Below are 27800 nucleotides of genomic sequence, written 5' to 3'. Positions count from 1 at the left end.
GGAAAAAATTACTGTATTAATGTTTAAGATGAAATGACTTAATCTATAAATAGTCTAACAAAATCTTAGTAAGGATTCAATGTGGACAGTGGCATAACTTAAAGCTCATTAGCCCCACTGAAAAATCTCCAACAGGGCCCCAACTATTGCAGGATTTTAGCAGTACTGTTTTTTCCATACGGCCAAAAGGATCTATTGAGCCCCATAGGCACCCAGGCATGAGTGCTACTGCAACCCCTGCCTCCAATATAGTTATATAACTTACTATAAAAACTAAATGAGCAAATACTGTGCTAAAAGGAAACAGATACAGTACATATACATAACATAGGATACTTAGTTGACACTGTTTTGGTCAAAAAAGCATAAAAGCCATCCCACTGTGACATGGTGTACCCAATCAAGATGGTCCTATCTCTAGTATTAAACTTCTCTATGTGTCAGTTGGCCCCAATATATGGGAGTAGAGTAGAAACCATCCTGATTGGGTACACTTTGCTGCGGTGGGATGGCGTTTATGATTTTTTTATCAAAACAGTGTCAATTAAGCTGCACATGTTATTTATATTTGTAACGCTGGTGGGTGTGGATCCACTGCACCACTACCCAGGTTTACACCGAAGGGGCATGATTAAATGGCTGCCTGGTCTTCACTAGTGCCTCTGATGCTGCAAATAGGTTTGGTCCGCAGGATAACCACCACGTGCCACTCAAGGGCAGTGTCCGGACCTGCAGCAGCTGACCCACAGATTAGAGCAGGTATGTGAGGTTCAGAGGGGCAAGACAGAAGTATAGTCAGAAGGTTGGGGGTCGGGGAAGGCAGCACAGGTTCACAAAACAAAGCCAGGGTTAGCAGCCGAGAGATCAGAACAGATGCATAGACAAGCTGGGTCAATAGCAAAGGAGACTAAACAAAGGTACACCTAAGCAGGAAACTAGAGACAAATGACACTAGAACTTATGCTCAGGCAAAGGTGTGGAGGGCGCTGCTACCTGATATAGCACCTACTTGTTGGTAAATGGCTCGGGAATCCAAATCCTGCAGGATTCAGCAGGGTTAAATTCCTGTTGTATCTGGCCATGACCTCCTATAGCCATGTGTCAACATCAAGGATATGGAGCAGAGTTGGAAGTGCTGCATGAAGAGTCAGCGTGGTGGCCTGATATGAGGATAAGCAGGGTAGTGAACACAGTGAGTACCATGGCACCGGGAACATATGAGAGTTACCTCTGGGACAATGTGTGTATTACTACTATTTATTCATGTACTTACTGCAGGGTATTTGCTCATTTTGTTTATATCCTAGATTGTGTTTAATGGCCATAATGTGAATATGCACTTACACATTGCACTTATATCAACATGTGTTCCAGCTCATATCTTTTGTTATCCAGTATGGTTAATCTAAATTGAATAATATGAACATGGAATTAAGTTTGCATTTTATATTTAGCGATTATTGCACATGGTAAATCTATAGTTAGTCAATTAATTTAAGATACAAAGATTACAAATCTCAAAGTTGGGTGTAACGCTTAAATGAGTTTAAAGGTTTATGACATCAATGTTATATTGACCAGAATTAGATTGCTATGATCCTTGGTAATTGCTAGCAATATGGCTAGCTTTTTTCCAATGATCACTGACCCAGAAAATAAAGCGTGTTACTGCACAGTTTCTGCTCAAATTCGCACCATGCCATTAATATATGTAATAGACCATTGAGTTACAGGGGCCTTAGGGATGATAAATCTCATGTGCAAAAAAAATGATCTATTTATCTGAATCAGGATGCAGGACTACACTGGACATGTGCACTCTTCCACTGTCAATATAGTAAATGTAGTCTTATTTCAATAGTCATCTATTATCATCACAGACAGAATAGGGACCCATAACACCTATGCATACACAGGAAATAACACAAAATCCACCATTCACAATAGATGACAGTCACTACTAATCTCCTCTTCCTACAACTGCAACTGCACAGATTACAGTGCACACCAAGAAAGCTCTCCTATAGAAGTCAATGAGATAGATACTATCTAATGCTGGCTAAGGTCTGTGTGATTAGTGTGAATTGTATCTTTGCATGTTTTTAAAACAGAAGCTCAAGCAAGATGCTTGCCTCTATAATCTTGCACAGAAAATGAAAAATAAATCTAAAATAATAAAACAAAAACAGATCAGAAAAACATGCTTCACTAATTGGTGTTAATCATTAAAATACTTTAGGTTATAAATTCTCATTGATGAATAAAGATAGTTGGAGTGTTTTGCACTTAATTTATTGTAGGATACAGCTCTTATAATAACTTTGGTGCAGTTTGGACTAACTATGATTCAGAACATGAAACTTAAGCCTAATATGAAGAGATGTAGATATGTGCCACAATTTGTGCTGTTTTCTGAATTTAATACAAATAAACCTTTTAAACTTTGTAGACCATGCCAGCTTCAGGTGAAATATACCTGCTTTTCAGTTATGGTGTGTACTTTAGCCCAATTTGCAATTTTTGTACGTGCCTGTGAAGAATATTGGAGAAATCATTTTATGCCAATCCTTGTATCCTATGGGGCATAGTATTATGAGAATCCCTTCAGTGTGCAGATAGCCCAACAGGGGGATCAAGCCTAGAAAGTTATGAGTGACAGATCTAATGCCTTGCATCAGCTCAGAGCAGAACAAAAGGCTTGCTTGCCATGTGGAACCAAACCATGTGGTCTAATTGCTTTGTTGAGTCAGCTATGATTTCATAGGGAGAATATGGACTTTCTTTATGTCCTGGCCACACACCAGTTATATTTCCGAAATCTCCAGAACATGGCCAATGCCTGGCATGGTCTCGACCCGTTTTAGCATCCAGGAGAATGGAGGAACATAGAACAGCCAGTAGATATCAGGTAGCAAAGCTGTGTTTGGTCTTAATGCTTAACAGGGGTCTGACTGTATCAGATGGTGCCAGAACCGCTGCCTTAGGACCATCCAGAAGGGAGATATGATCTTTCATAGGTTTTGGAGTTTGCTGCTGCAGAGCCAAAGGGAGGGGATTTAGGTTTAGCTCAGAGGGCAGAAGGGGAGTGACAAAAGGGGATAAAGGCTAGTGTATGGCCATGTAGTCCCTCTCTCTGTGACGCATGTGCTCCACTTTGGAATTGGGAGCCAAGTTGAGTAATGTGCTGAGAAGGGACCAAGGAGAAAGCTTTCAGCCCGTGCCCCCTGTGGCCCAGCACACCCATGATCTAACATCACCCGGTATTTGGCATACATTCTTCTTATATCTTTTGTCCTACCACTATCTGTATTTGCATATCTGACCATTGTATATGTGTAACCATCGTCTATATAGTGTATTGTCTAGTGTGCCTTTAAAGCGATTAAATATAAAATTTAACCTTGGGCTGCTCTTTTATCTCGATCCACAAATTCACACATCTGTTTCTTGGTTCAACTTGCCATGCTACTGGGGCTGGTTTCTGGCCCAATATAATGGACCATGCTTATATCTAACAAGGAACTGATGGCAGTCCTACCAGGCTGGCAGCGCTCAGTTTCACTGGTGCTAGTAAAAGGGGCCTCTCAGCCTGTCATAGTTATGAGCTTGTGTGTTGCTATGTCAGTGACTGTGGGCAACATCCTTTCACTCCCTGCGCCTCCCTAGACCCATGTGGAAACAGGGTGAGTGTGTGAAAATGCACCTTGTGTCCCCAGGGGGTGCGGAACTTCTTGTTGGTGCACGTGACAAGACCATACCACATGATCTCACTGATGTAATAGTGATGTCAGGTGGGGTGGTGAGGTACAGGTTCATCACATGTGGTGGCAGCGGAAGAATTCTGTGTGATCTCTCTGGTGTCATCCTTCACAGTGCCTTTTGCACCAAAATTTGCCTTAATTAGCTTGGTACAGTCCTGCTCATCGTTATTGGCTCCCATGAAGATTAGGTACATGTGTTGAATATCTCCTAAAAGAAATGACTCAAGTGAAACAGTATTTTTTGTATAGAATAGAGATGGGCAAACCTGAGCAGTAAAATATGGCATTCATACCGAACACCTACCGTTCGAGCACAGACACCGAAAACATTAAGTCCATGTTCCTGTTTGGGTTCGGCCCATCAAATACCAGGTGTTTGTTGTGATGTTATGCACATGACTGCGCAGAAAACACTGCTTCTAATCAGTGGTAAAATCAATACCGCTGGTCTGACAGCCGTGGTTCCCATGCTGTCAAGTGACAGTTCCCATCAGCCTACATTTGCTGGCGCTCATAACAGTGAGAGCAGGCAGCGGCTGATGGGAGTATTCATTAGTCACCACCTGCGCTATAAATAAATAATTTTAAAAAATGACATGGGTTCCTCTGTATTTTTGATAACCAGCCAGGGAAAATTCACAGTTGGGGACTGCAACCCTCAGCTGTCAGCTTCAGCAAGGTTGGTTATCAAGAATAGAGGGATCGCCATGCTGTATTTTTAATTATTTAAATAAGCATTAAAAAAATGGCATGGGGTCCAGCCCATTTTGACAACCAGCCAAGCTAAAGCAGACAGCTTGGGACTGGCATTTTCAGGCTGGTATGGGGCCATGGATATAGCCCCCGAGCCTAAAAATAGTAGCCCACAACTGCACAGAAAAGGCACATCTATTAGATGTGCCAATTCTGGCACTTTGCTCCGCTTTTCCCACTTGCCCTGTAGGCTGAAAAGGCAATATGAAAAGGGGTAATGAAAAATACCAAACATACAAACATACTCACACACATAACAGAGGAATGCACCAGGGAGTGAAAGATGGGATTAAACTAAAGTAGGTGAGGAAAGGGAATTATCACACACTCAAAACCTAGCAACAATCACAGATAAACCCACCAACAACAACCTTCAGCCATGCAGCATAAGCTAACTTTGACAATGAGTGCTAGCCAAGGCCTAGTTTATATAGGAGGTGTGAGTCGCTAGCAGTGCATAACTGAGAGCCAAAATGCTCCAGGAGCTCTCAACAGAGCAGATTAACCCCTGCAATGCCAAAATAAATTTACACCATTTAATAAGAAGGTGAAGTGCTTCTAATTAGTGCAAGAGTAGGAGAATTTTTTTTATTTTTGTTCTATTACAGGAGACAAGAGACTCAATGGAATGATTGTTAGATGAGTATAACAGTGTTTGTTATTTTTAAGTAAAGGACTTTACAATTGCTGTGTGTTTATTTACCAGACAACTATAGGATTAGTAATGGAGAGGTGTCTTAAAGACAACTCTCCACTAGTAAGCTGTGGGCTTGATGTCATCGGACAATACAAAGGTGACATCAACCCCACAAATATGAACCACACTTGCCACTCTTTTTACTAAGAAAAGAGCTGATATGACTAGCTGGAAACCTGAAGAAGTTTGTGCTTTCACTTTACTAAAGGAATGCATCTTGTCTGACCCATATTGGTTCATCCTGATATAGAATGTCCAAATGCTCTTTTCTTAGTTAAGTCAGTAAAGGGTTTGGCAATTGTAGAAATGTTTTTTTTAGAATCGCCTCAGAGGTTAGAGTCGAAGTGAGCTATGACAAAGTACACCTTGTCTCACTGAATCCTTGCACCCTCTTGCCATAAAAGTTTTGATGATGCCACTTTAGAGAAGGCACCAAAGATCAAGTCATTATTATCACTTACTGGCAAAATCAGCTAAAAGACTTAAAGAGAAACTATAATTAAGAATTACCCCAACCTTTTTTATTTTATTATTTATCTAGTAAAAAAATAAACTACACTTCCAATTACTGTACTCATTGACTGTAAGTCATTGAAAAATCAGTGAGGAAAGTGCTTTTATTAATGTGATTAAAAAAATATGTATTTGATATGCTAATCTGACAGTAAAAAGTCGCCGCCATTTCCAAAAATATCAAACCGTGCTACATCACTCCACAGTATGGATGTGACACATTTGCTCTTAGTAGCGTGTTCTCTCTGCTCAGAGCAGATACTAGCTACAGTGTTGTGGATTGAGTCTGTGCAGCTCCCGGGGACACATTGCTGCTTTATTAGAAGACTTTTCTCTACTTGTCTGCAGCTTCACTATCTACCATTGCCACACTCATCTGTCCTCTGACTGGAGTGAAAATGCTCTGATCAGAGCAAAGACCAATGTGATAATGATAGACAGAGAAGATATTGACAGACAGAGACAACTTTAATATACTCACTGCTGCGGTAGTGGCAGTTGTTGGTATCCTAAGAGTGCCACGATGTCCCCAGGAGCAGTACATATGAGAACACTTCCTGGTCTCTCCTTCCTCCCTAAATAGTTGGATACTGTGACAACTCACTGCTTGCACTGTATTACCACGGTTTTGTCCCTCGGCAATTTTGAGTGTTCCTGATAGATTTTTTTATGCTGATTTCATAAATGACTTCAGATTTTTCCTATCACTTAAAGTTTTTGAGAAATGATAGGAAACATAATATTCTGTTATAATTCTAAAAACTCATTTATGAACTTTTTCTGAAATAGTATATTCTGAATTTTCCACTGAAATAACATAAATCACTGATCTACACATATGCAAGCACTTATTATGCGAATTCCACGCCGGCGCAGTGAATCATGACCGTGTACGGAGCATACCACATCTCCTGGGCAGGGGAGGAATCAAAAGACAATGCTGACATACTTAGAGCATGGCTGAATGGATTATGACCTTCAATGCCATTTGCTTTCCCAATGATATGGAGAGAGCAGAGAGATGATGTAACAGATTACTACTTCTACCTTACAAATGTAACAGGATATTCAGCAACAGAATATCCTAATCTTCCTTCAGCCATAAGACCAGTGCCACACGATGAAAGTCTTCATGTTCAAAAGCTGCCCAAAGTGTGGACAATGGAGGCTGATGAAGATGAACTAACAATGTCAGTGGAAAATGAAACTGCTGCAGACCCAGACTTTGTGCCTTCTACATCTAATTCACATCTGTTCAGTCAAGCTGATCTAAATGACTTGGTCAGAAATTTGAAATTGTCAAAGAGGCAGGCAGAATTATTGGGATCAAGGCTACAAGAACAGAATCTCTTATTACCAGGAACAAGAGTTTCTGCTTTTCACAGTCGTCAAGAAGACCTTAATCAATTTTCCAATCATGTCGACAGTTTAACCTTTTGCAACGACGTCTTGGAGTTGTTTGGTGCTCTTGGATGCAAACATGACCCAAAGGAATGGTGACTGTTCATTGACTCATCAGTTTTAAGTCTGAAGGCTGTTTTACTACACAATGAAAATGTCTATCCTTCTATACCTATTGGACATGCCAGACACATGAAAGAAACATGAGAATATGGAATTACTGTTGACCCACATTAATTATAGTAATTATAACTGGAACATATGTGGTGATCTAAAAGTTGTTGCACTTCTTCTTGGATTGCAGCTTAGATATACCAAGAATTGCTGTTTTATTTGTGAGTGGGACAGTCGTGCACGAGAAATGCACTATTTCAGAAAGGACTGGTCACTCCATGAAAACCTGGTTGCTGGACAGAAGAATGTTAAACACAATCCTCTCGTTGATCCAGCAAAGATATTTCTCCCTCCTTTGCATATTAACCTTGGGCTTATGAAGATTTTTGTCAAAGCAATGAACAAAGAATCAGAAGCCTTTTCTTACTTGCGACAGAAATTTCCAAGAATAAGTGATGCACAGATTAAAGAAAGTATATTTATTCGCCCACAGATCAGTGATATAATGAATGACAGTAGCTTTGATGGTCTTTTGCAAGGTGATGAACAAGTGGCATAGAGAGCCTTTAAAGATTTGATCTTCAACTTCCTTGGCAACAGCAGTGCACTGAACTTTGAACAACTCTTGGACAACATGCTCACAGAATTTTATTTAATGAAATGCAATATGTCACTAAGGCTGGTTTCACACTTGCGTTTTTTTGCACTGTTTTTTAGCGCAAAAAAACGCATGCGTTTTTCCCCCCTATCTTTTACATGGGTGCGCATAGGTGCGCATACACATGCGTTTGTACGCGTTTGTATGCGCATGCTTTTTTTGTAGTGTGCACTCGGGTGCACAAAATGCATCCTGTTGCATTTTTTGTGCGTCCGACTTGCCCAAAAAAAACGCATGTGCACGCAATGCGTTTTTTCACAGCAAAACACCAATTATAGTCTATGGGTGCATATACGTGCGCATTGTAATGCGCACATATGCACAAAAAACAAATACGTTTTTTAAAAAACGCACCAAAACCCGCAAAAAAAGCACACAAACGCATGATGCGCTTTTTCATGCGTTTGTGTGCGCAAAAAACACACCACAAAAAAATGCAAGTGTGAAAGTAGCCTAAAAATGCATTTTCTACATTCCCACTTGGACTTTTTTCCAGCCAATCTTGGTGCCGTTAGTGATGAACACGGTGAAAGATTTCACCAAGACATTGCACTGATGGAGAAAAGGTACCAGAGAAAGAGGAGTACATGGGTGCTGGCTGACTATTGCTGGAATCTTATTCGAGAAGCATCTGACACGGATTATAAATGAAAGTCGTCTGCAAAACACTTTTGAACAATTGCTTTTTGCTACTGACATTGATGCACATGTATGTAGTGTCTCGGACGTCATAATGTAGACTATAAATTGTTGTTTCTTAACCCCTTACTAACAGCTGACGGAATAGTACGTCGGCTGGCAGTATCCCCCACTTTGAGGTGGGCTCCGGCGGTGACCGCCTCAAAGCTGACATGTGCCCACAATAGGCGCGAGTGGAATCGCGATCCACCTGTGCCTATTAAATAGTTAAATGCCACTGTCAAACTCTGACAGTAGGCATTTAAATGCACTTCCGGACGCTGGTCCAGAAATGGGCGCAGCGATGACCCCCGTCACATGATCGGAGGTCATCGCTGCGCTGCCATCACAACCCGAGATCTCCTCGAGACCTCTATGGTTGTTGATGGCAGATTGCTATGATCGCCACCCTGTGGTCGGCGCTCATAGCAAGCCTGTAATTCTGCTGCATAGAGGTGATCCAATGGAGGCTATTGAAGCATGCCAAAAGTTAAAAAAAAGGGTTTACAAATATAAAAAAAAAAAAAAAAACATAAAAGTTCAAATCACCCCCATTTCGCCCCAATCAAAATAAAACAATAAAAAAAATCAAACCTACGCATATTTGGTATCACTGCATTCAGAATCGCCCGATCGATCAATAAAAAAAGAATTAACCTGATCGCTAAACGGCGTAGCGATAAAAAAATCAAAAACACCAGAATTAGAGTTTTTTTGGTCGCAGCGACGTTGCATTAAAATGCAATAACGGGGCAATCAAAAGAACGTATCTGCACAAAAGTGGTATCATTAAAAACATCAGCTCGGCTCACAAAAAATAAACCCGCACCCAATCCGAGATCACGAAAAATGGAGACGCTACGGGTCTTGGAAAATTGCGCAATTTTTTTTTAGCAAACTTTGGAATTTTTTTTCACCACTTAGATAAAATAGAACCTAGACATGTTTGGTGTCTATGAGCTTGTAATGACCTGGAGAATCATAATAGCAGGTCAGTTTTATCTTTTAGTGAACCTAGCAAAAAAGCCAAGCAAAAAACAAGTGTGGGATTGCACTTTTTTTGCAATTTCACCGCACTTGGAATTTTTTTCCCATTTTCAAGTACACGACGTGATAAACCAATGGTGTCTTTCAAAAGTACAACTCATCCCGCAAACAATAAGCCCTCACACAACCATATTGACAGAAAAATGTAAAAGTTATGGCTTTGGAAAGAAGGGGAGCGAAAAATGAAAACGAAAAATCTAAAAAAGCTCCGGTCATGAAGGGATTAAAAACCTTATGTGATACAGACTTTTGGAGCGCAAATTCATGTTCAGCATATCAAAATCTATAAGATACAATAAGATTTTCTCATGGGACAAGAACTTCTCTGAAATTTGTTGCACAGTGTTATTGAAGAGAAAGACTAAGGCGTGCTATTATATTCGTGGCTTTCAGGCACAGCACTGACTTTTTTGAGAAAACTGATCAGCGCTGCTCCAGCAGTGATAAGTATATTACAGTTTTCCCTGCCTGTCTGCAGCTTCATTATCTATCACTATCACACTGGCTTTTGTGAAGATTCAAGATACTTTCCATACTTTCTGCCTGTCTCAAACCAAGAAGTCGGAAATAGTGCTCATTCTTGTTGAGGGTATTGTTATGCTCTAGGTTTCTCTGCATCTGTTGAAGACATCTGTATGTCTCAAGAGTTTGTACCTGACAATAATTTTTCGCAAAAATAATTTGCTTTTCCCCGGTATGTCTACGATTACTCTAGAAGGCTCATGATTCTGCCCTTGCAGGTAACCTTGGGATTAACAAAACTATCTGACATGAAACTAGGTTGTTGCTGGCCATTGTTCAGGCTTGCAAGGAGCATACTATTGCTTGTGAAATCTGTTCCAAAGACAAAACATCCTGAATCCAATCATACACACTCCGAACATTCCTTGGACCAACCTCTCCATAGACTTCATCACTGACCTTCCATTCACCAAAGTGAAGACTGTTATTTAAAGTGGCTTGGGAAAGTATTCACCCCCTTGGTTTTTACCTATTTTGTTACATTACAACCTGTGTTTAAATATTTTTGAAATCCGATTTGTGTATGATGCAGTTGATGAAGTGAAGTGAGAAAAATATAGGCAGAAATTATACTTATGTGATCAAATAACTAATTATTGCCATGTGAATATTTATTCAACCCTTTTGCTAAGAAGCTAGATATTTGAGGTTCAAGCAATTGACTTCATAAGTCACATCCATAGTGAAAGGAAGTTCACCTGTGTGCAATCTAAGTGTCACATGGTCTGTCAGTATATACACACCTTTTCTGAAATACCACAAAGGCTGCAACACCATTAAACAAGATGCAGCACTAACCCTATTATTATTATTTATATAGCACCATTGATTTCATGGTGCTGTACATGAGAAGTGACTTACATAAAAATACAAATATCACTTACAGTAGACAAACTAACAAAGGTAGACTGGTACAGAGGGAAGAGGACCCTGCCCTTGCGAGCATACATTCTACAGGATGATAGGGAAGGAGACAGTAGGTCGGGGGTTACAGTAGTTCCAGTGGCATTGAAGTGGCAGCGTGGTCATTGCAGGTTGTAGGCTTTCTTAAAGAGACTGGTTTTCAGGTTCCATCTGAAGGATCCAAATGTAGTTGATAGTCGGATATGTTGGGGCACAGAATTCCAGAGGATGGGGGATATTCAGGAGAAGTCTTGGAGGCGATTGGGTGAGGAACGAATACATGTGGAGGAGAGAAGGAGGTCTTGGGATGACCAGAGATTACGTGAGGAAAGATATTGGGAGATTAGTTCAGAGATATATGGAGGAGAAATGGCTTTATAGGTCATTGTTAGTAGTTTGATCTGGATACTCTGGGAAATTGGGAGCCATTGAAGGGATTTGCAAAAGGGGGGAAGCAGGAGTGTAATGAGGGGAGAGATTAATAAGTTGAGCAGCAGAGTTACGGATGGACTGGAGAGGTGCGAGAGTATTAGAATGTAGGCCATGTTGCAGTAGCCGAGGTGGAAGATGATTAGGGCATGCACAAGATTTTTTGGTAGAGTGATGGTTAAGGAAAGGATGAATTCTGGAAATATTTTTGAGCTGGAGGCGACAGGAGGTGGTGAGAGCTTGGATGTGCTGTTTGAACGACAGGGAAGAGTGAAGGGTTACTCTGAGGCAGAGGATTTCCGGGACAGGGGAAAGTGTGATGACCAAGGAGATCTCCAAACAAATTTGGGTTATAAAAAAATATCCCAATCTTAGATGATCCCTCGGGGCACTATCAAATTCATTATCATGAAATGGAAAGAGCATGGTACCACAACAAATCTGCCAAGAGAGGGCCAACCACCATAGCTCTCAGCCTTGGCAAAGAGGGCATTAATCAGATAGGCAGCATGAAGAACAAAGGTAACCCTGAAAGAGCTGCAAAGTTACCAAACAGAGACTGGAGTATCTGTTCATATAAGCCATACACTCCAAAGATTTGGCCTTTATGGAAGAGTGGGCAGAAAAAAAGGGTTTAATTACGCACAAATATGTAAGGTTCGTTTTGAGTTTGCCAAAAGACATGTGGGAGTCTCCCCAAATGTATGGAGCAAGGTCCTGTGCTCAGATGAGATTAAAATTTAACTTTTTGGACACCAAGGTAAATGTTATGTCTGGTTCCAAACCAACACTGCTCATCACCTCAAGGACACCATGTTTTTCATCATCATCAGCAACTGGGAAAATGGTGCGAGTCGAAGGGAAGATGGATGGTGCGAAATAAAGGGATATTCTTGAGCAAAACCTGTTTCAGTCTGTCAGTGACTTAAGAGTGGGATGGAGATTCAACTTCTAACAAGACAATAACCCAAAGCATACTGCTAAAGCAACACTCGAGTGATTTAAGGGGATACGTGCAAATGTTTTGGAGTGGCCTAGTCAAAGCCCAGACCTTAATCCAATTGAGAATCTGTGGTCAGACCAGAAGATTGCTGTTCAGAGGAAATCTAACTTTAAGGAGCTTGAGAAGTTTCGTCTTGGGAAACTTACAGAAATCCTTGTGGCAAGATGTGGAAAGATCATAGAGACTTACCGAAGTGACTTGCTGCTGTAATTTCAGCAAAAGGAGGCTCTACAAAATACTGATTTAGGGGGCTGAATAGCTATGCACACTTTCAGCTATTTTGCCCTATTTTTTGTTTGCTTACACAGCTGTAGGCATGTTATATACAAGAACTGATGCAAATAACAACAGTAAAATTCCAGGTTGTAAAGTATCAAAACATAAACAATGCCAAGGGGATGAAAACTTTCACATGCCACTGTAGGTATTGGTTAATTCAGCAAGCTATATCATTTTGATTCTCTTTCTAGGTTGCTAACTCTCAAACCTTAGGTATAAGTTATTTATTTATTAAACACATTGTCTGTCTACATGGGATTGATGAAAATATTATTTCCGATCAAAGAAATCAGTTTGTTTCTAAAACTCGGCATTCTGTAATAAGATCGATAATAAATTGCCCTTTTTTTCAGCTTATCGCACAGATGACCAATGGTCAGACTCAATGTGTTAATCAAATACTCATGCAATATCTTCTGTGTCTTTGGTCCATATAAGATACATCAGGATGCCAATCCAGCCTTCTGTTTAAAACTTCTCCCCTCCTTCCAGATTTCCAATGTTTTCTACAAATCCTTGCTTAAAACATACCTATTGCCAATGCACCTTGCTAATATTCCTCCTCCTGTTTTGGTTAGAGGTAATCTGGAGTATGAAGTTCAGATAACCCTTAATTAATGGATTTTAAGGGGGTCCTTGCAATACCTTTAACTTTACAAGGGCTAGATATGGGCCAGAATAAAGATCTTGGGTGTCGGCTAATAATATCAATACAGTGGGCAATGAAACAAGGCAATGTTTGCAGCCATAGATTCAGTGGTCAGCTAAGGAAACTGCAAAATATGAAAGACACATCATGCTTATTTCCCTTCAATATCAGATGTCCAATAGTGCCACCCTTCAAGAACAGGCATCAACCCGTGGGACCCAACTACACCCAGCTACACATATCTATTGTTTTGAGAATTCCTGGCCAAGATTCTGCAAAACTGTATAAAAAGGGAATCAGTCAGCACGTTTTTGCTACCTCATCTGACAGCAGCCTGATGTAGGCAAAGAGACCATTAATCCAATGACATATCACTTATTATAATCCGAGTTTTCAGATTTATTAACGCAGCAGAGCTGAGGAAGCTGCCCCACCCACACCAGCCTCTGTATGTACATAGCTATAGACAGTGTGCTGCATATCACAGAAGGGGGTGGAGTCAGACCAGGGCTCACAAGCTTCTGCAGTTCAAACAATGATAATCAAAAGGTGATAAAACCTTCAGACTAAGTAAGCAACAATACTGCAAGAGATAAGGGATAACCGACATTAAACAACTCTCACATACCTCCAAGCACAAGATTCAGCTTGCGGACAGATTGCTTCTCACACCAAAGACTCACAGGTCTGTGAACACCCTGACAGATGAGCTCACTCAAATATGCAGAAAAGAAGATCAAGGGTGGCACTCTATGGTCTGTAATCAGTAGAAAAAAAGTCTTTATTGATTGCATAGTAGAGACATGGAGGCGGAGGGAGCACGGGAGACCTGGACCCGTTGAAGCGTATTGTTTACGCAAAACGACCATTGTCCGCATTGTCACCCGTGCTCCCCCCACCTCCGTGTCTCTAATGTGCAATCAATAAAGACATTTTTACCGATCACAGACCACAGAGTGCCACCCTTCATCTTCTTTTCTGCATAACTAAGTAAACATTAGTACACAGCCAGATATGTGACACATTGTTGAATTCAGTGTTTTTACCCCTACCTCATGCTGTCCTCAGATTACATAGCAAAAACCTGCTGACAGATTCCTTTTAAGAGTGCGTAGTGTAGAAAAATTGATGTTGTTTTGTAAATAAAATGTGTTCACACAAAAATTGATTGGATTTACATTTCTCTTTTGATCATTCACTTTTCATTTTATTATTTGATAATATATCCATATTAAACATCTGCCAAAAAATTAAAAGAAGTAAAAAAATAAAAATTTAATTTAGTAAAATAAAAAATGGTGCATATACATTCCAGTTTATTACATACATGCAATAAAATAATACACATATCTAAAAGACTTCAATAACCTAGAGTATTCATTTAACAGGTTAATTGGTGTAAAATGTGAGCTGTAGAAATATAAAAAATATATACATACCAAAAATAGTTTACAAAGTACACTAAATAGCCTTCCCTTTAAACAGTATGCTTTATTCCCTAAAAAAGATAAGTTCTGTGTGGCCTCTAATATGACTGAACATACACATGTGGTCAAAATTGTTGGTACCCCTCATTTAATGACAGAAAATTAACAAATTGAAGTCAGGCATTGTTTTTCAACCATGCTTCAACAGAATTAAAAAAAAATAAAACTCATGAAATAGGCCTGGACAGAAATGATGGCACCCTTATCTTAATATTTTGTTGCACAACATTATGAGGCAATCACTGCAATCAAATGATTCCTGTAACTGTCAATGTGACTTCTGCACCTCTCGACAGGGATTTTTCCTCACTTGTCAAGAGCAAACTGCTCCTGTTGTCTCGTGTTTGAAGGTTGCCTTTTCCAGACTGCATGTTTCAGCTCTTTCCAAAGATGCTCAATAGGATTTAGGTCAGGATTCATAGAAGGCCACTTCAGAATAGTCCAATGTTTTCTTCTTAGCCATTCTTGGGTGTTTTTAGCTGTGTGTTTTGGGTCATTATCCTGTTGCAAGACCCTTGACCTGCAATTGAGACCAAGCTTTCTGACACTGGGCAGCACATTTCTCTCTTGAGATTTAATTGTACCCTGCACAGATTTTAGCCACTCTGTGCCAGAGGCAGCAAAGCAGCCCAAGAACATAATGGAGCCTCCTCCATTTTTCACAGTAGGGACAGTGTTATTTTCTTGATATGCTTCATTTTTCCATCTGTGGACATAGAGCTGAGGTGCCTTGCCAAAAAGTTGCATTTTTGTCTCATCTGTCCATAGGACATTCTCCCAGAAGCTTCTTGGCTTGCCAACATGTAGTTTAGCAAATTCCAGTCGGGCTTTTTTATGAATTATTTTCAACAATGGTGTCCTCCCATGAAGTCGACTTTGGCTCATACAACGATGGATGGTGCGATCTGACACTGATGATCCTTGAGCTTGAAGTTCACCTTTAATCTGTTTAGAAGTTTTTCTGAGCTCTTTTGTTACCATTCATATTATCCAACTCTTTGATTTGTCATCAATTCTCCTCCTGCGGCCACATCCAGGGAGGTTGGCTACAGTCCCATGGAGCTTAAACGTCTGAATAATGTGCAACTGTAGTCACAGGAACATCAAGCTGCTTGGAGATGGTCTTACAACTTTTACCTTTAACATGTTTGTCTCTAATTTTCTTTGTAGTCTCCTGAGACAACTCTTTCCTTCGTCACAATTAGTGTACTCATCTTGCTTTAACATGTCCCTTTTGTCACATTATTTTCAGGGGTACCATCATTTCTGTCCAAGCCTATTTCATGAGTTTTATTTTTTTTTAATTCTGTAGAAGCATGGTTGAAAAGCAATGTCTGACTTTCATTTGATCATTTTCATAGATTGTTTTATTTATTACTACCTTTGTCAGATTCAAGTTATTTCTGTGACCATTGTGGGGTTTTTCTGTCATTACACGAGGGGTACCAACAATTTTGACCACGTGTGTAATTGCAGCTTCTTGTCTCAGCCCAACATGGGAGGAGCAGCTCTGGAGCACAAACTGCTGCCCTAATATTTTAAATATTGTGCAAATTTTTTTAAAAAGGTTAATATTTGGGGAAACCTTATCCATATAAGGTTGTCCATTTTTCTGTGTTTAAATTTGATTAATATTGCAATTAAAAGTCTTTTGGAAATCATCAAGCCTATTTATCCTTCCTTAGCACTTTGTTTCAGTTGAAGATATGAGTGATCTAAGATAGGTTACTAGAAACACTTCTAGCAAACCTTCGAAAAGGCATTGTAACAAAAGACTGATATAAATACTAGCTTGCAACCATCTCTTGAAAGTACAAGAAGGAGGTAGGTACTTTTTTCTGGAACATTGCCACTTGTTGCATTAATGTTACCATAATCTTAAGGAAATGCAACAGTCAGTTTTAGGTCTGGTATTGTAAATTGTATCTTCAGAGAAGATGACTAGAACTCTAGTGCCACCTATAAGAAGTAGCAATTCTTAAACTCAATATTGACCCTATATCGAGCCATGTCATATGAGTTAGGATAAAAGCCAAAACCAGAATCTCAATTTGCAGACTCTGTGTTTCGGGTTAGAGCCCCTCATCAATGCAAAGTGTGATGAGGGGCAGTAGCCCAAAACACAGTGTCAAAGGGTCGATATTGACTTTTAGGATTGCTACTTCCAATTTGTGGCACTAGAGTTCTAGTCCTCTTTCTCTCTGAAGAGACAATATGGATATTTCCCGGAGGAGCATTGCGGCTTAAGAGTCTCCTCATCTCGGCATGCTTGACATGTCACTCTCCAAAGGAGAAACGTTAACCCTTGGATGCAGGTCCAGTATTTGAATCACATAAATTTGTTAAGAATCCTACAATGAAAAATGCAATTTTCATTTCATCCAGTTTCTTGCCCATCTTTATCACATCGCTCATTGTTGATCCACATCGGGTCAGTGTATTCACTAGGGCTCAGTAATGTTGCTTCCATAGTGACATTACATCACATATCCACTACAGAAGTTAACCATTGCCTTAGTAAAATAGAAATGGACTGACCCCTATTTCCTGTGGGACCAAGATGCTGCAGCTTAGTAAGCCTGATATATAATATCATGACCATGTCTATATGAGGTGGCCAGAAGTAGGCATAATTACTGAAACAGTTCATCGTGCCTGTATTTGGGCTCGTGCACATTAACGTATAAATTAGATGAGTACTATCCGTGGTTTTGACGGATAGCAGTGTAACTCCCAAGTTACGGACACAGCACACTCACATCATGGCTAGACCTGTCTACAGTCATGGCCAAAAGTTTTGAGAATGACACAAATATTAATTTTTACAAAGTCTACTGCTTTATTTTTTCTAATGGCAATTTGCATATACTCCAGAATGTTATAAAGAGTGATCAGCTTAACAGCAATTACTTGCAAAGTCAATATTTGCCTAGAAAATGAACTTTATCCCCCAAAACACATTTCAACATCATTGCAGCCCTGCCTTAAAAGGACCAGCTAACATCGTTTCAGTGATTGCTCCATTAACACAGGTGTGAGTGTTGATGAGGACAGGGCTGGAGATCAATCTGTCATGATTAAGTAAGAATGACACCACTGGACACTTTAAAAGGAGGCTGGTGCTTGGCATCATTGTTTCTCTTCTGTTAACCATGGTTATCTCTAAAGAAACACATGCAGTCATCATTGCACTGCACAAAAATGGCCTAACAGGGAAGAGTATCACAGCTAGAAAGATTGCACCTCAGTCAACAATCTATCGCATCATCAAGAACTTCAAGGAGAGAGGTTCCCTTATTGCCAAAAAGGCTCCAGGGCGCCCAAGAAAGACCAGCAAGCGCCAGGACCGTCTCTTAAAAGTGTTTCAGCTGCGGGATCGGGCTACCAACAGTGCAGAGCTTGCTCAGGAATGGCAGCAGGCAGGTGTGAGTGCATCTGCACGCGCTGTGAGGTGGAGACTCTTGGAGCAAGGCCTGGTCTCAAGGAGGGCAGCAAAGAAGCCACTTCTCCAGGAAAAACATCATGGACAGACTGATATTCTGCAAGAGGTACAGGGAGTGGACTGCTGAGGACTGGGGTAAAGTCATTTTCTCTGATGAATCCCCTTTTCAATTGTTTGGGACATCTGGAAAACGGCTTATTCGGAGAAGACCAGGTGAGCGCTACCACCAGTCTTGTCTCATGCCAACTGTCAAGCATCCTGAAACCATTCATGTGTGGGGTTGCTTCTCAGCCAAGGGAATGGGCTCTCTCTCAGTCTTGCCTAAAAACACAGCCATGAATAAAGAATGGTACCAGAATGTCCTCCAAGAGCAACTTCTCCCAACCGTCCAAGAGCAGTTTGGCGATCAACAATGCCTTTTTCAACATGATGGAGCACCTTGCCATAAAACAAAGGTGATAGCTAAATGGCTCAGGGAACAAAACATAAAGATTTTGGGACCATGGCCTGGAAACTCCCCAGATATTAATCCCATTGAGAACTTGTGGTCAATCATCAAGAGACGGGTGGACAAACAAAAACCTTCAAATTCAGACAAAATAAAAGCATTGATTTTGCAAGAATGGACTGCTATCAGTCAGGATTTGATCCAGAAGTTGATTGAGAGCATGCCAGGGAGAATTGCTGAGGTCCTGAAGAAGAAGGGTCAACACTGCAAATATTGACTTGCTGCATTAACTCATTCTAACTGTCAGTATAACCTTTTGCTACTCATAATATGATTGCAATTATATTTCTGTATGTAATAAAAACATCTGACAAACACACATAAAAACCAGAGGCCAGCAGATCATGTGAAAATATAATATTTGTGTCATTCTCAAAACTTTTGGCCATGACTGTATATGAGATAGACAGCGCTGCATGGGGTTATGGAAACAGCCTATACTGCACTGTTTGCAAATCTTCCACTGACATCTATGAGAGTTACAGTAAGAACATAGCATAGTCCACTTGGCTGTTGCCACAAATTGGTCCACCTAAGGCAAAAGTAAACTTATGGAAACCCCATAGCTAAACCTGTCTATATGTTATGCCTAGAGGTAGACAGGATTACAAGTACAGCCTTGCGACAGCACACTCATTCACATCTACAGGACAGAATACAAAAACAGCATAATACAGCCTGCTTGGCAGTTTCCATAGTCTCATCCACCTCTAGTCACTGGAAATAGACATGTATCTCAGGGATGAATGCCTGAAATGGGAATTCCCTTTTAAAGAGGCTTTCGACTCTTATAGCATTTATTTCAGCCAAATATGACATAAAATTCATGGTGGTCTAAAGTAACCAATTCTCATAGGTTTGTAATTTTATTTATAAAGGATAAGGCTTTGTGCACATAGCCATGGTAAATATCTTTACAAATGTCATGCCTTATATGGCACAAACTTGTGGCCAGAAAAAAAAAACTATGGCCCCAATTTATTCATACGACGGTCTAGATGGGAGAGTGGTACACCTGATTCATTAAGAGGTGCATGTCTAGTAGAGTGGGTTTCCGTGTGCCGCGCCACAAATCTCAATCCAGTTTGTGGCTGGAGTAAGATTTCTGGTATAAGGAACACCACAGCTCGTCATACATTAGACAATTGTAGCATCACATCCCGTCGTGCTTCCATCCTTCACCAGCTCCACACATTTCAGCCGCGCTAGGCAAAACTGGCTTGAAAATGCCAAAAGTTGCTAAATTTTTGCTCAACTCTCAGTTGTTGAAAACATATGAAACTTTTCAAAGCTTTTCACACCAGGTTTCTGGCTTTGATAAATTGGAGCAAAAAAGCCGCTGAGCAGAGACAGGAACATTCTTGGATACTGTTATCGTGGACAGTCAGGTGAGGAAAATTTCCAGGAGTGGACCCTCTGGATCGTGGCACCGAGGGGACCCCGGGCGAGCCGCCAGGTGGAGCCAACCCCTATACAGGGATTGTTAGGAGCAGGCCCAGGGGTTCGGGTACCATGATAGCTGGTACCAAGAGGGGCGGCTCAGAACGGACTGGAATAGGACCATGGGACTGTAGAAGACAGGACCAGAGAAGGATTGTAGGACTGGAGCACAGATGGCAGGTCGGAGCAGGGACACCAGAGTAGGACAGCGGGAGTAGAGCACAGACAGCAGGACGGAGCAGGAACATGGAAGGCAGGACTGGAGTAGGACTTCAGGACTGGAGTATAGATGGTAGGATGGGACAGGAACACCGGAGTAGGACTGCGGGACTGGAGCACAGACAGCAGGACAGAGCAGGAACACGGGAGTCAGGACTGGAGTAGGACTGCAAGACTGGAGTACAGATAGCAGGACGGGACAGGAACACCAGAGTAGGACTGCAGGACTGGAGCACAGACAGCAGGATGGAGCAGAAACACGGGAGGCAGGACTGCAGGAGACAAACGAGTGTACGATAGAACAGGGGCCCAGTGTGCTAATAAATACGAAGATCAGGCGCCTCCATCAAAGGAAGGTGGCCTGATATACGCTTGCCTGGTCTGCCATTGGTCCGGCGGTGCTTCTGGGTCAGGGCACTGCTGGAGCACAAGTGACAGGAGGGAGGCGTGGCCGCAGCATACGGCGCATGCGCATTGCATGCAGAGATGCCGTCGGCCACGGACCTGTCAGAAGGGGACGCTGCGGCTGCCGAACGGCGGGGTGCTGCGGCGCAGGAGCCGAGGCCGAGTAAGTATACAGCAGCGGCATGACAGATACAAGGCCCTCATCCATGTACAATAGATCCTTTCAGCATTGAATTGTGAGAACACAGAAGTATCCAAAAACGTTTCGACTGGGCCATTCTTCTACTTTCACAAAAATAGTTCACAGCCACTTCCTAAGTCAATAAGATCATGTGGACATTGTTCTTATGTCACAGTTCTGAAGGACCTGCATCAAGAGAATAACCTTCCACATTACTATCTCTTGTTATGTTCCTCCCACATAATGGCACCCATTATGACTATACTTGACCACCCAAGCATCAATAATTTTCTGCAAGCAAAAGACCCATCTTAGCCTAAGTCTCAATAGCCTTTTACTATCCAAGCTACAAATCAGCAAATGTTTTAGGAAACAGAAAATATAAAATATTGTCTATTTATTCAGTATTTGGATACTTTGTAAACTTATATGAACACCTTGGATACCATTTGATTGCTTATTTATTACAAGAACTATCTGTCTAACTTGCTGTCCATTGCTTGTTGTCAAGTGTAATCCTTCTTTGGCAGCAGAGACTCAAAGATGGACTACAGAAAGTGGGAAGAGGGTTTGTCTCTTTGATCCTTCTCTCCTGTAAGTCCATCTGCTTACAGTCCCAATAGAGAGGCCAGCTTTTACTTGGAGCAGCAGAATGTTATTTGACGATGGAAGCAGCAATGCATGCAGGAAAGTTTGAAGGAAAGGAAGTCCCAGCATCCATAGTGCTGCAGAGTGCTGAGTTAAAGAAACAGCATACTCAAATTAATTGCATAGCAAGTTGCAGGCTACAAGAATTGATAATACATTATTATTTTTCACCAGTTTTTAACTTGGAGAGAATGAGTGGAGCCAGCTAACGCTTCTACAAGTTTTGAGTGAAAGCACGTGAATGCTTTCAATAACTGGCATGCAAATTGCTTATTCAGAAAGGAAGAGGACTTTGAACTATATAGTGCCACCTGTTGGAAGCAGCAATCCTACAAGTCACTGTTGACTATTTAACGAGCCTTGAAATGTGACTTAGGACAAAATCCAAATCAGAATCTCAATTTGCAGACACGGTTTTTCGGGAATATTGCTCCTCATCGGTACAAAGTATGAGAACTGATTTGGCTAGGTGAGAGGCTCAATGGTCTCTATTGACTTGTAGGATAGTTCAAGTCCTCTTCCTCTTCCCAGAGAAGCATTGCTTGGAGAATAAGCCTCATTAACTTGGCATGCCATAGCTGGTATGTCACTTTTCAATAACTGGTTGAATATTTAAAAATGTATTTGAGTAGCTGTCATTCCCCAAAAATATACCTGGCTTAAATACAAGTAGGTAAGACTTAGATGAGTATCATAAATAAGTCTTACACATATAAATGATAGGATGTCAAAGGGTGTATACCCCTGTAGATCCTCATTTTGTTTAAACGGGTTGTCCGGCTTTAGGGTACAAGTCTGCAGTCAGTCTATTTGACTACAGACTTGTGAATTCTCACAATGCGCACATTGTGTGCTATGAGCATTCTCCGGTGTCGGGAACTGCGGGTGCATGACCATAACTATGTGGTTTGCATACATGCAGTCACATGCCGACTAGATGGGAGTAACCTCGCTTAATGCTAGTGTACTGAGCAAGGCCGGACACAGTCTAGCGGAATGTGGCAAGAAATATGTAAACTGTATACTTGTAGTCACATGACCGCAAGCTTACAGTGCTGGCACTGTGTAATCTATACAGCGCAGTGCGCAATGTGTGAGGGCTCACAAGTCTTTAGACACAGAGTGACTGCAGACTGTAAAGCTGGACAACCACTTTAATGATAGAACTTTGACTATGAATGTTTTTCCCCCAAAGGATCCTTAGAAAATAAAGATATGACAGGTTGTCCCACAACTGGGACCCTCAGAAATTAGGAGTTAGGCTAGGTTCACATTTGTGGATGGCCGAGCTACGGAGGGCTGCGGACTTCCTCATTGAAGCTCCGCCCACTGCTGCACCTCCTCCGGTCAACTCCACCTACGTCTGCATGCGGCCTGCGTGCCTATCTTTAACATTGGGTATGCAGGTCATGCAGATGTATGCAGATGCCTCTGCATGCGTCGTGTTGACAATGCGGCGACCTGCGTGAAACGCAAAATGTTGGAATTTGATGCGGTCACCGCATCATCAAAACGACGCATGCGGAGGCATCCGCATACATTCGCATGATCTGTATACCCAATGTTAAAGATAGGTACGCAGGCCGCATGCAGACGTAGGCGGAGCTGACTGGAGGAGGTGTGGCAGTGGGCGGAGCTTCACGGAGGAAATCTGCAGCCCTCCGCAGCTCGGCCATCTGCAAATGTGAACCCAGCCTAAGATGTGCATAAAGCATGGCAACAAGCGTTTACATCCTATGCAGCACCATCACAGGAGAAATGTAGCATTGCACTGTGCCCATTGAAATCAATAGGTTGCCTGTGTTACACGTAGTCAGCCATATCCTCAAAGAGGGAAAGTGTTGCTTTTAGTAGTCACTCTATGCTCTGACTGCTATATCCTCAATAGGGGGCACCCATCTAATATCTCCTTATAACTAATGAATCCTTAGTAGAATAAATCAAATCGGATTTAATTTGTGTTTAACTTACAGTTCATCTGCACCAACAAAATATGTCAAAAAATCTAGGCTGCAAACATATTGGTCATGTCATGTCTCCTGGATTGCTCACATTGTTCTCATGCTACGCTTTTAATAGGCAACGCAGTGTTTAATAATAGCCTAAGGTGTGCTTTGATGTAATTCATTTTAGTAGAGGGTACTTGGCATAGAAACATTGAGAAAAAATGCTCTAAGCTGAAGCTTATCATAAATGACCTACAAAAGTGTGCCACCCCCATGGTTTTATCTTCTAGAGCATCAAATCTTGGAACCTCCTTCTAATTACTGCAGGAGAGCAGCTATCACTTATTTCCACCTGCTTTGCAGTCTGAACTGATGACGGGTACTGGTGGGCAACCTGCTGCTCTTCATCTGTTCGTAACTGGCAGAACATCTTTCGAGTCAGAGTGCAATACCCATAGGAAAGACCCAAGTGGCTTTAAAGCATTTTACAGAATTCATTTAAAAGAGACTATTATATGATACTTAACCTTTTATCTTAGATCCTAGAAATGGTGTCAACACTTACTTGGCATGCAACCATCAGTGAACTTTATGGTAGCAACGAACAATGATCTCCTGGGCTTTACAAGATATATGATTATTTATTATACTTTGCTTATATAGTGCCATCATAGACATTATCATTGTCCCCGTTGGGGCTCACAATCTAGGCTCCCTATCAGTATGTCTTTGGAGTGTGGGAGGAAACCGGAGTTTCTGGTGAAAACTCACACAAACACGGGGAGAACATACGATTTCCTTGCAGATGGTGCCTTTGATGGGATTTGAACCCAGGTCCCCAGAGCTGCACATCAACAGTGCTAACCACTGAGCTATTGTGCTAACCACTGAGCCACCATTCCAACCACTGAGCCACCGTTCTGTTCATGGTATTACATTCACCTATACTTATCTTCTTGACTTCTACAGTTCCCTCAGAGACTAGTTTGTGGAAGATGAGGAGAGGAAATCAAGCCACAACTTTGGAGCTCACGTTCACATTTTATTTTAATTAGTAAATTGCTACTCTAATTTTCACAATGCTATGTGTTTTTTTTTTTTACAGCCGATACAATTATATTTGTTTCATAGTTAAAAAACGTTACGTTGTTTCCAATTTTCTAGAAATGCAGATGTAAACATTTACAAATTTTGCAGCATTAGTAAATTGCAAATGTAGCATCAAAGATCCTAATCAGCATACATGACCTAATATCGGTGGAAGCAGATCGCAGGGCTGCTCCTACATGATGCTGGGGAAGACTGTAGCACTGAAACAGTTACACCGGGAATCATTACATCACTGCAATAGCTGCTAGGAAGCTACCACTCAACCCCAGCTAATGTTACCATCAGGAAACTAATCTGATTGAACTGATATACAGGCAATCCACATCAGATGCTAGCAATGACAGCTTGGCACCTAAGGATATACATTGATTTTTTTTCATATATATAATAGAGATAAGGGCTGGAAATTGCACTTTGCACTGAGCTTGAACTGTTTTTTTTTTTGCTCTCATTCGATCTATCTCTGGATTGTATGACAACACAAACCCCTTCACACCACAAACTGAATTCTTTCTGATTGAGCCAAAGATGTCATTGGGTTTGAGGAGGAAGCCCCAATCCGACCTGCCCCGCCACACCGTACCGATGTGCTCCTGACACATTACGTAATGATCAGACTGGGCTGGAGGTGTGAGAGGCACCGAGATGCTGTATTTTTAGACTGCAAGTGAATCCTTTTAACTCTTTAGGGGCTCCAGGGATGAAATCTCTTGGCTGGAAAAAGCAACGATGAATTAATTTATCTAGGTTTAGGAAGCCTGATGATAAGAAATTGATTAAAAAATAATAATTTTAAACTGATTTTTAAAGACCCAGGAAAAAATATATCTTTGTACCATGTTAGTCAGTAGATAGAAACATATTAAAATTTGAGAGTCTCAGCGATTTATCATTTTTAGTTTGCTATTTGTTACCATCTTTTCAGTTAGCCATTGACAGATATCAACCACTGGGGACCCTAAAATTTTTAAGATTTTTCTTAAAGGGGCAGCATTGATTTTTAGTGGTGAATCTCAAACCTGGAGAATCAATTCTACCATCTCTATCCAAGATCACATCCAGTGTTCACTGAGCGCAGTAGCGCCAACATAATCTGTGGTGGTGTACAATAGGAGGACGATAGACGAGGAGTATATATGTAGCTACTATATGTTTATATAAGAGCATCACTGTTCTCCAGCCCCTTACCTTTAGCCCTCTGATCTCCCCTAGATGTAGCTGCAGTCTCCTATTCACCTCCCGGATCAAATTGCTGTGATCCAACATAGCACTCATCTTGTCAGCCTCTGCTCTTCGGAGCCGGACAATCAACTCCTCCTTAGTCCACTTCATTAGCTCCTCATCAGAAACCTTGGCAAGGTCTTCCGCTGAACTTTCCCCAACAACCTTTGACATTTTTGCTTAGCACTTTTTTCTCCACTTTTTTTTGGAAATAACACCCAAACTGTGACTCACAGCTCAATATCCCAATACTGTGCTACTGGAGGAACCCAAGATTGTCCTCAACAGAGACCAGCAGATCCCTTGGTGACTTCTAGGTCTTGCAAGAAATCAAGGATCCCCTCTAGAAAGTCAATCTTCTTCCAAGCCATTCTATTCACCGGCTGTTTTTTTGCCATCAATTCTTCAGTAGGCAAAGAATAAATCCATAAAACATTAGATTGAAAGCCTATAATAAAAATACCATAGTGATCAGAAAAGCAGCTTGTAGGAATCAATTACTTTACTTCAAAGCATCTGCAGGCTCCTCTCATGTCCTCATGGCTATAGGTTCTACTGCAGTAGAATGAATGAGAGCATGCAGATGCAGCTGCCGGCATGCCTGTGTGGATGCTCTCCGCTGGGCTGCAGTGCTTTTGACTTGGAAAAGAGTTCCATTGCCTGCAGCAGACACAAGACACTCTGGCTGCTGTTGCTGATGCTGATAATACAGCCCAAGTGAGCTGACCCTTTCCCTTTCTTCTTCTTTGCTGACAAATGTGCAGACTAGTCCCGGATATAGGTTTATTTACGCCATCTGCTGGCCACTGTTATTAATTTCACTTTTAAATACAATGAATTTGGCTCAACATGAAAAGTTATAAGGATTTTTTTCATGTTTTGTGATTTCATTAATTTGTTTTTATAGTTTTTATGCCAACTGGGAAAGGATTAAAAAAGTAACTAAGTAGATTTTATTTCTACATATTTACCCTCCTGTGTAAATCTTATTCTATGACCTATGTAGCCAGGCTGCGCTGCACTCAGACTCGGACTGGCCCATAGGGTAACAGGGGAATCCCCCGGTGGGACACTGTATGGGCAGTTCTTGGCATAATTCACTTGATTCACTCTGTACAGAAAAAATCAACATCTCATCATTCATTAACCAAACTACCCAGTTTGTTATTATATAGAGATATAGGTACATTTGTGACCAAGGGTAGTGTAATAATTGTATGCAGGTAAAAAGTGGGCCCCCTCAAAGTCAATGTTACTGGTGGACCCTTAGCACCCCAGTGCGACACTGGCTGGACTTACACTGTCGACTGTGTTGGGGGATACAGGCGTGGTCCTGTTTGACATTTGTCTGGCTGGAATTTGTGGTTTCACACAGATATGGAGTATGTGTCTCACTCAGGGTGCTGATAATCTGTTGTAAAAAGTTCCCTACTGTGGACGGGGACCAGCTTAATGCTAACTGCCAGTTGGAAGTTGTACTTAACCTAGTTCATACTCCTATAATCCAGCACTGATTCTTAATATTGTATTTCCGTCCTTTACCTCAACTTGTATTTAACTGCACAACTGTTTCTTGATTTTGTTCCTGATTTTAACCTTCTGGATATGACTCGACTTGAAGACTCTTTTCTCTGGTGCCTCGCTCCACCAGCCAGCAGACACTCCATGGACATGTATCTTGGAGCTTCGCAAATGGCCAGATCCTTGTATAGGGGTTGGAGGATTAAATGGAACCTATCGTAAAAAATTCTCTTTACTTTCAGATATAGGGGTTACTCTGCAGGTT

At 41.2% G+C, this 27800-nt stretch overlaps 1 protein-coding gene across 1 annotated transcript in view; it reads right to left on the bottom strand.

Moving 5' to 3' along the window:
* The window catches only part of CCDC85A (coiled-coil domain containing 85A), a 497589-nt gene extending 470814 nt beyond the window's left edge, over positions 1 to 26775 (bottom strand). The window contains exon 1 of the mRNA XM_073576656.1: positions 25982 to 26775. Coding sequence (XP_073432757.1) covers positions 25982 to 26188 — 207 coding nt within the window. The 5' untranslated portion in view covers positions 26189 to 26775. The remainder of the gene's footprint in view (positions 1 to 25981) is intronic.
* Positions 26776 to 27800: the final 1025 nt, after the last annotated feature.

The sequence above is a fragment of the Dendrobates tinctorius genome, unplaced genomic scaffold, assembly GCF_039654945.1.
Source record: "Dendrobates tinctorius isolate UK_male_01 unplaced genomic scaffold, ASM3965494v1 ptg000050l, whole genome shotgun sequence".
In the NCBI taxonomy this organism is placed as follows: Eukaryota; Metazoa; Chordata; class Amphibia; order Anura; family Dendrobatidae; genus Dendrobates; species Dendrobates tinctorius.
Note: the sequence above shows the minus strand (reverse complement) of the source record. Positions and strands in the feature narration are given on the sequence as shown.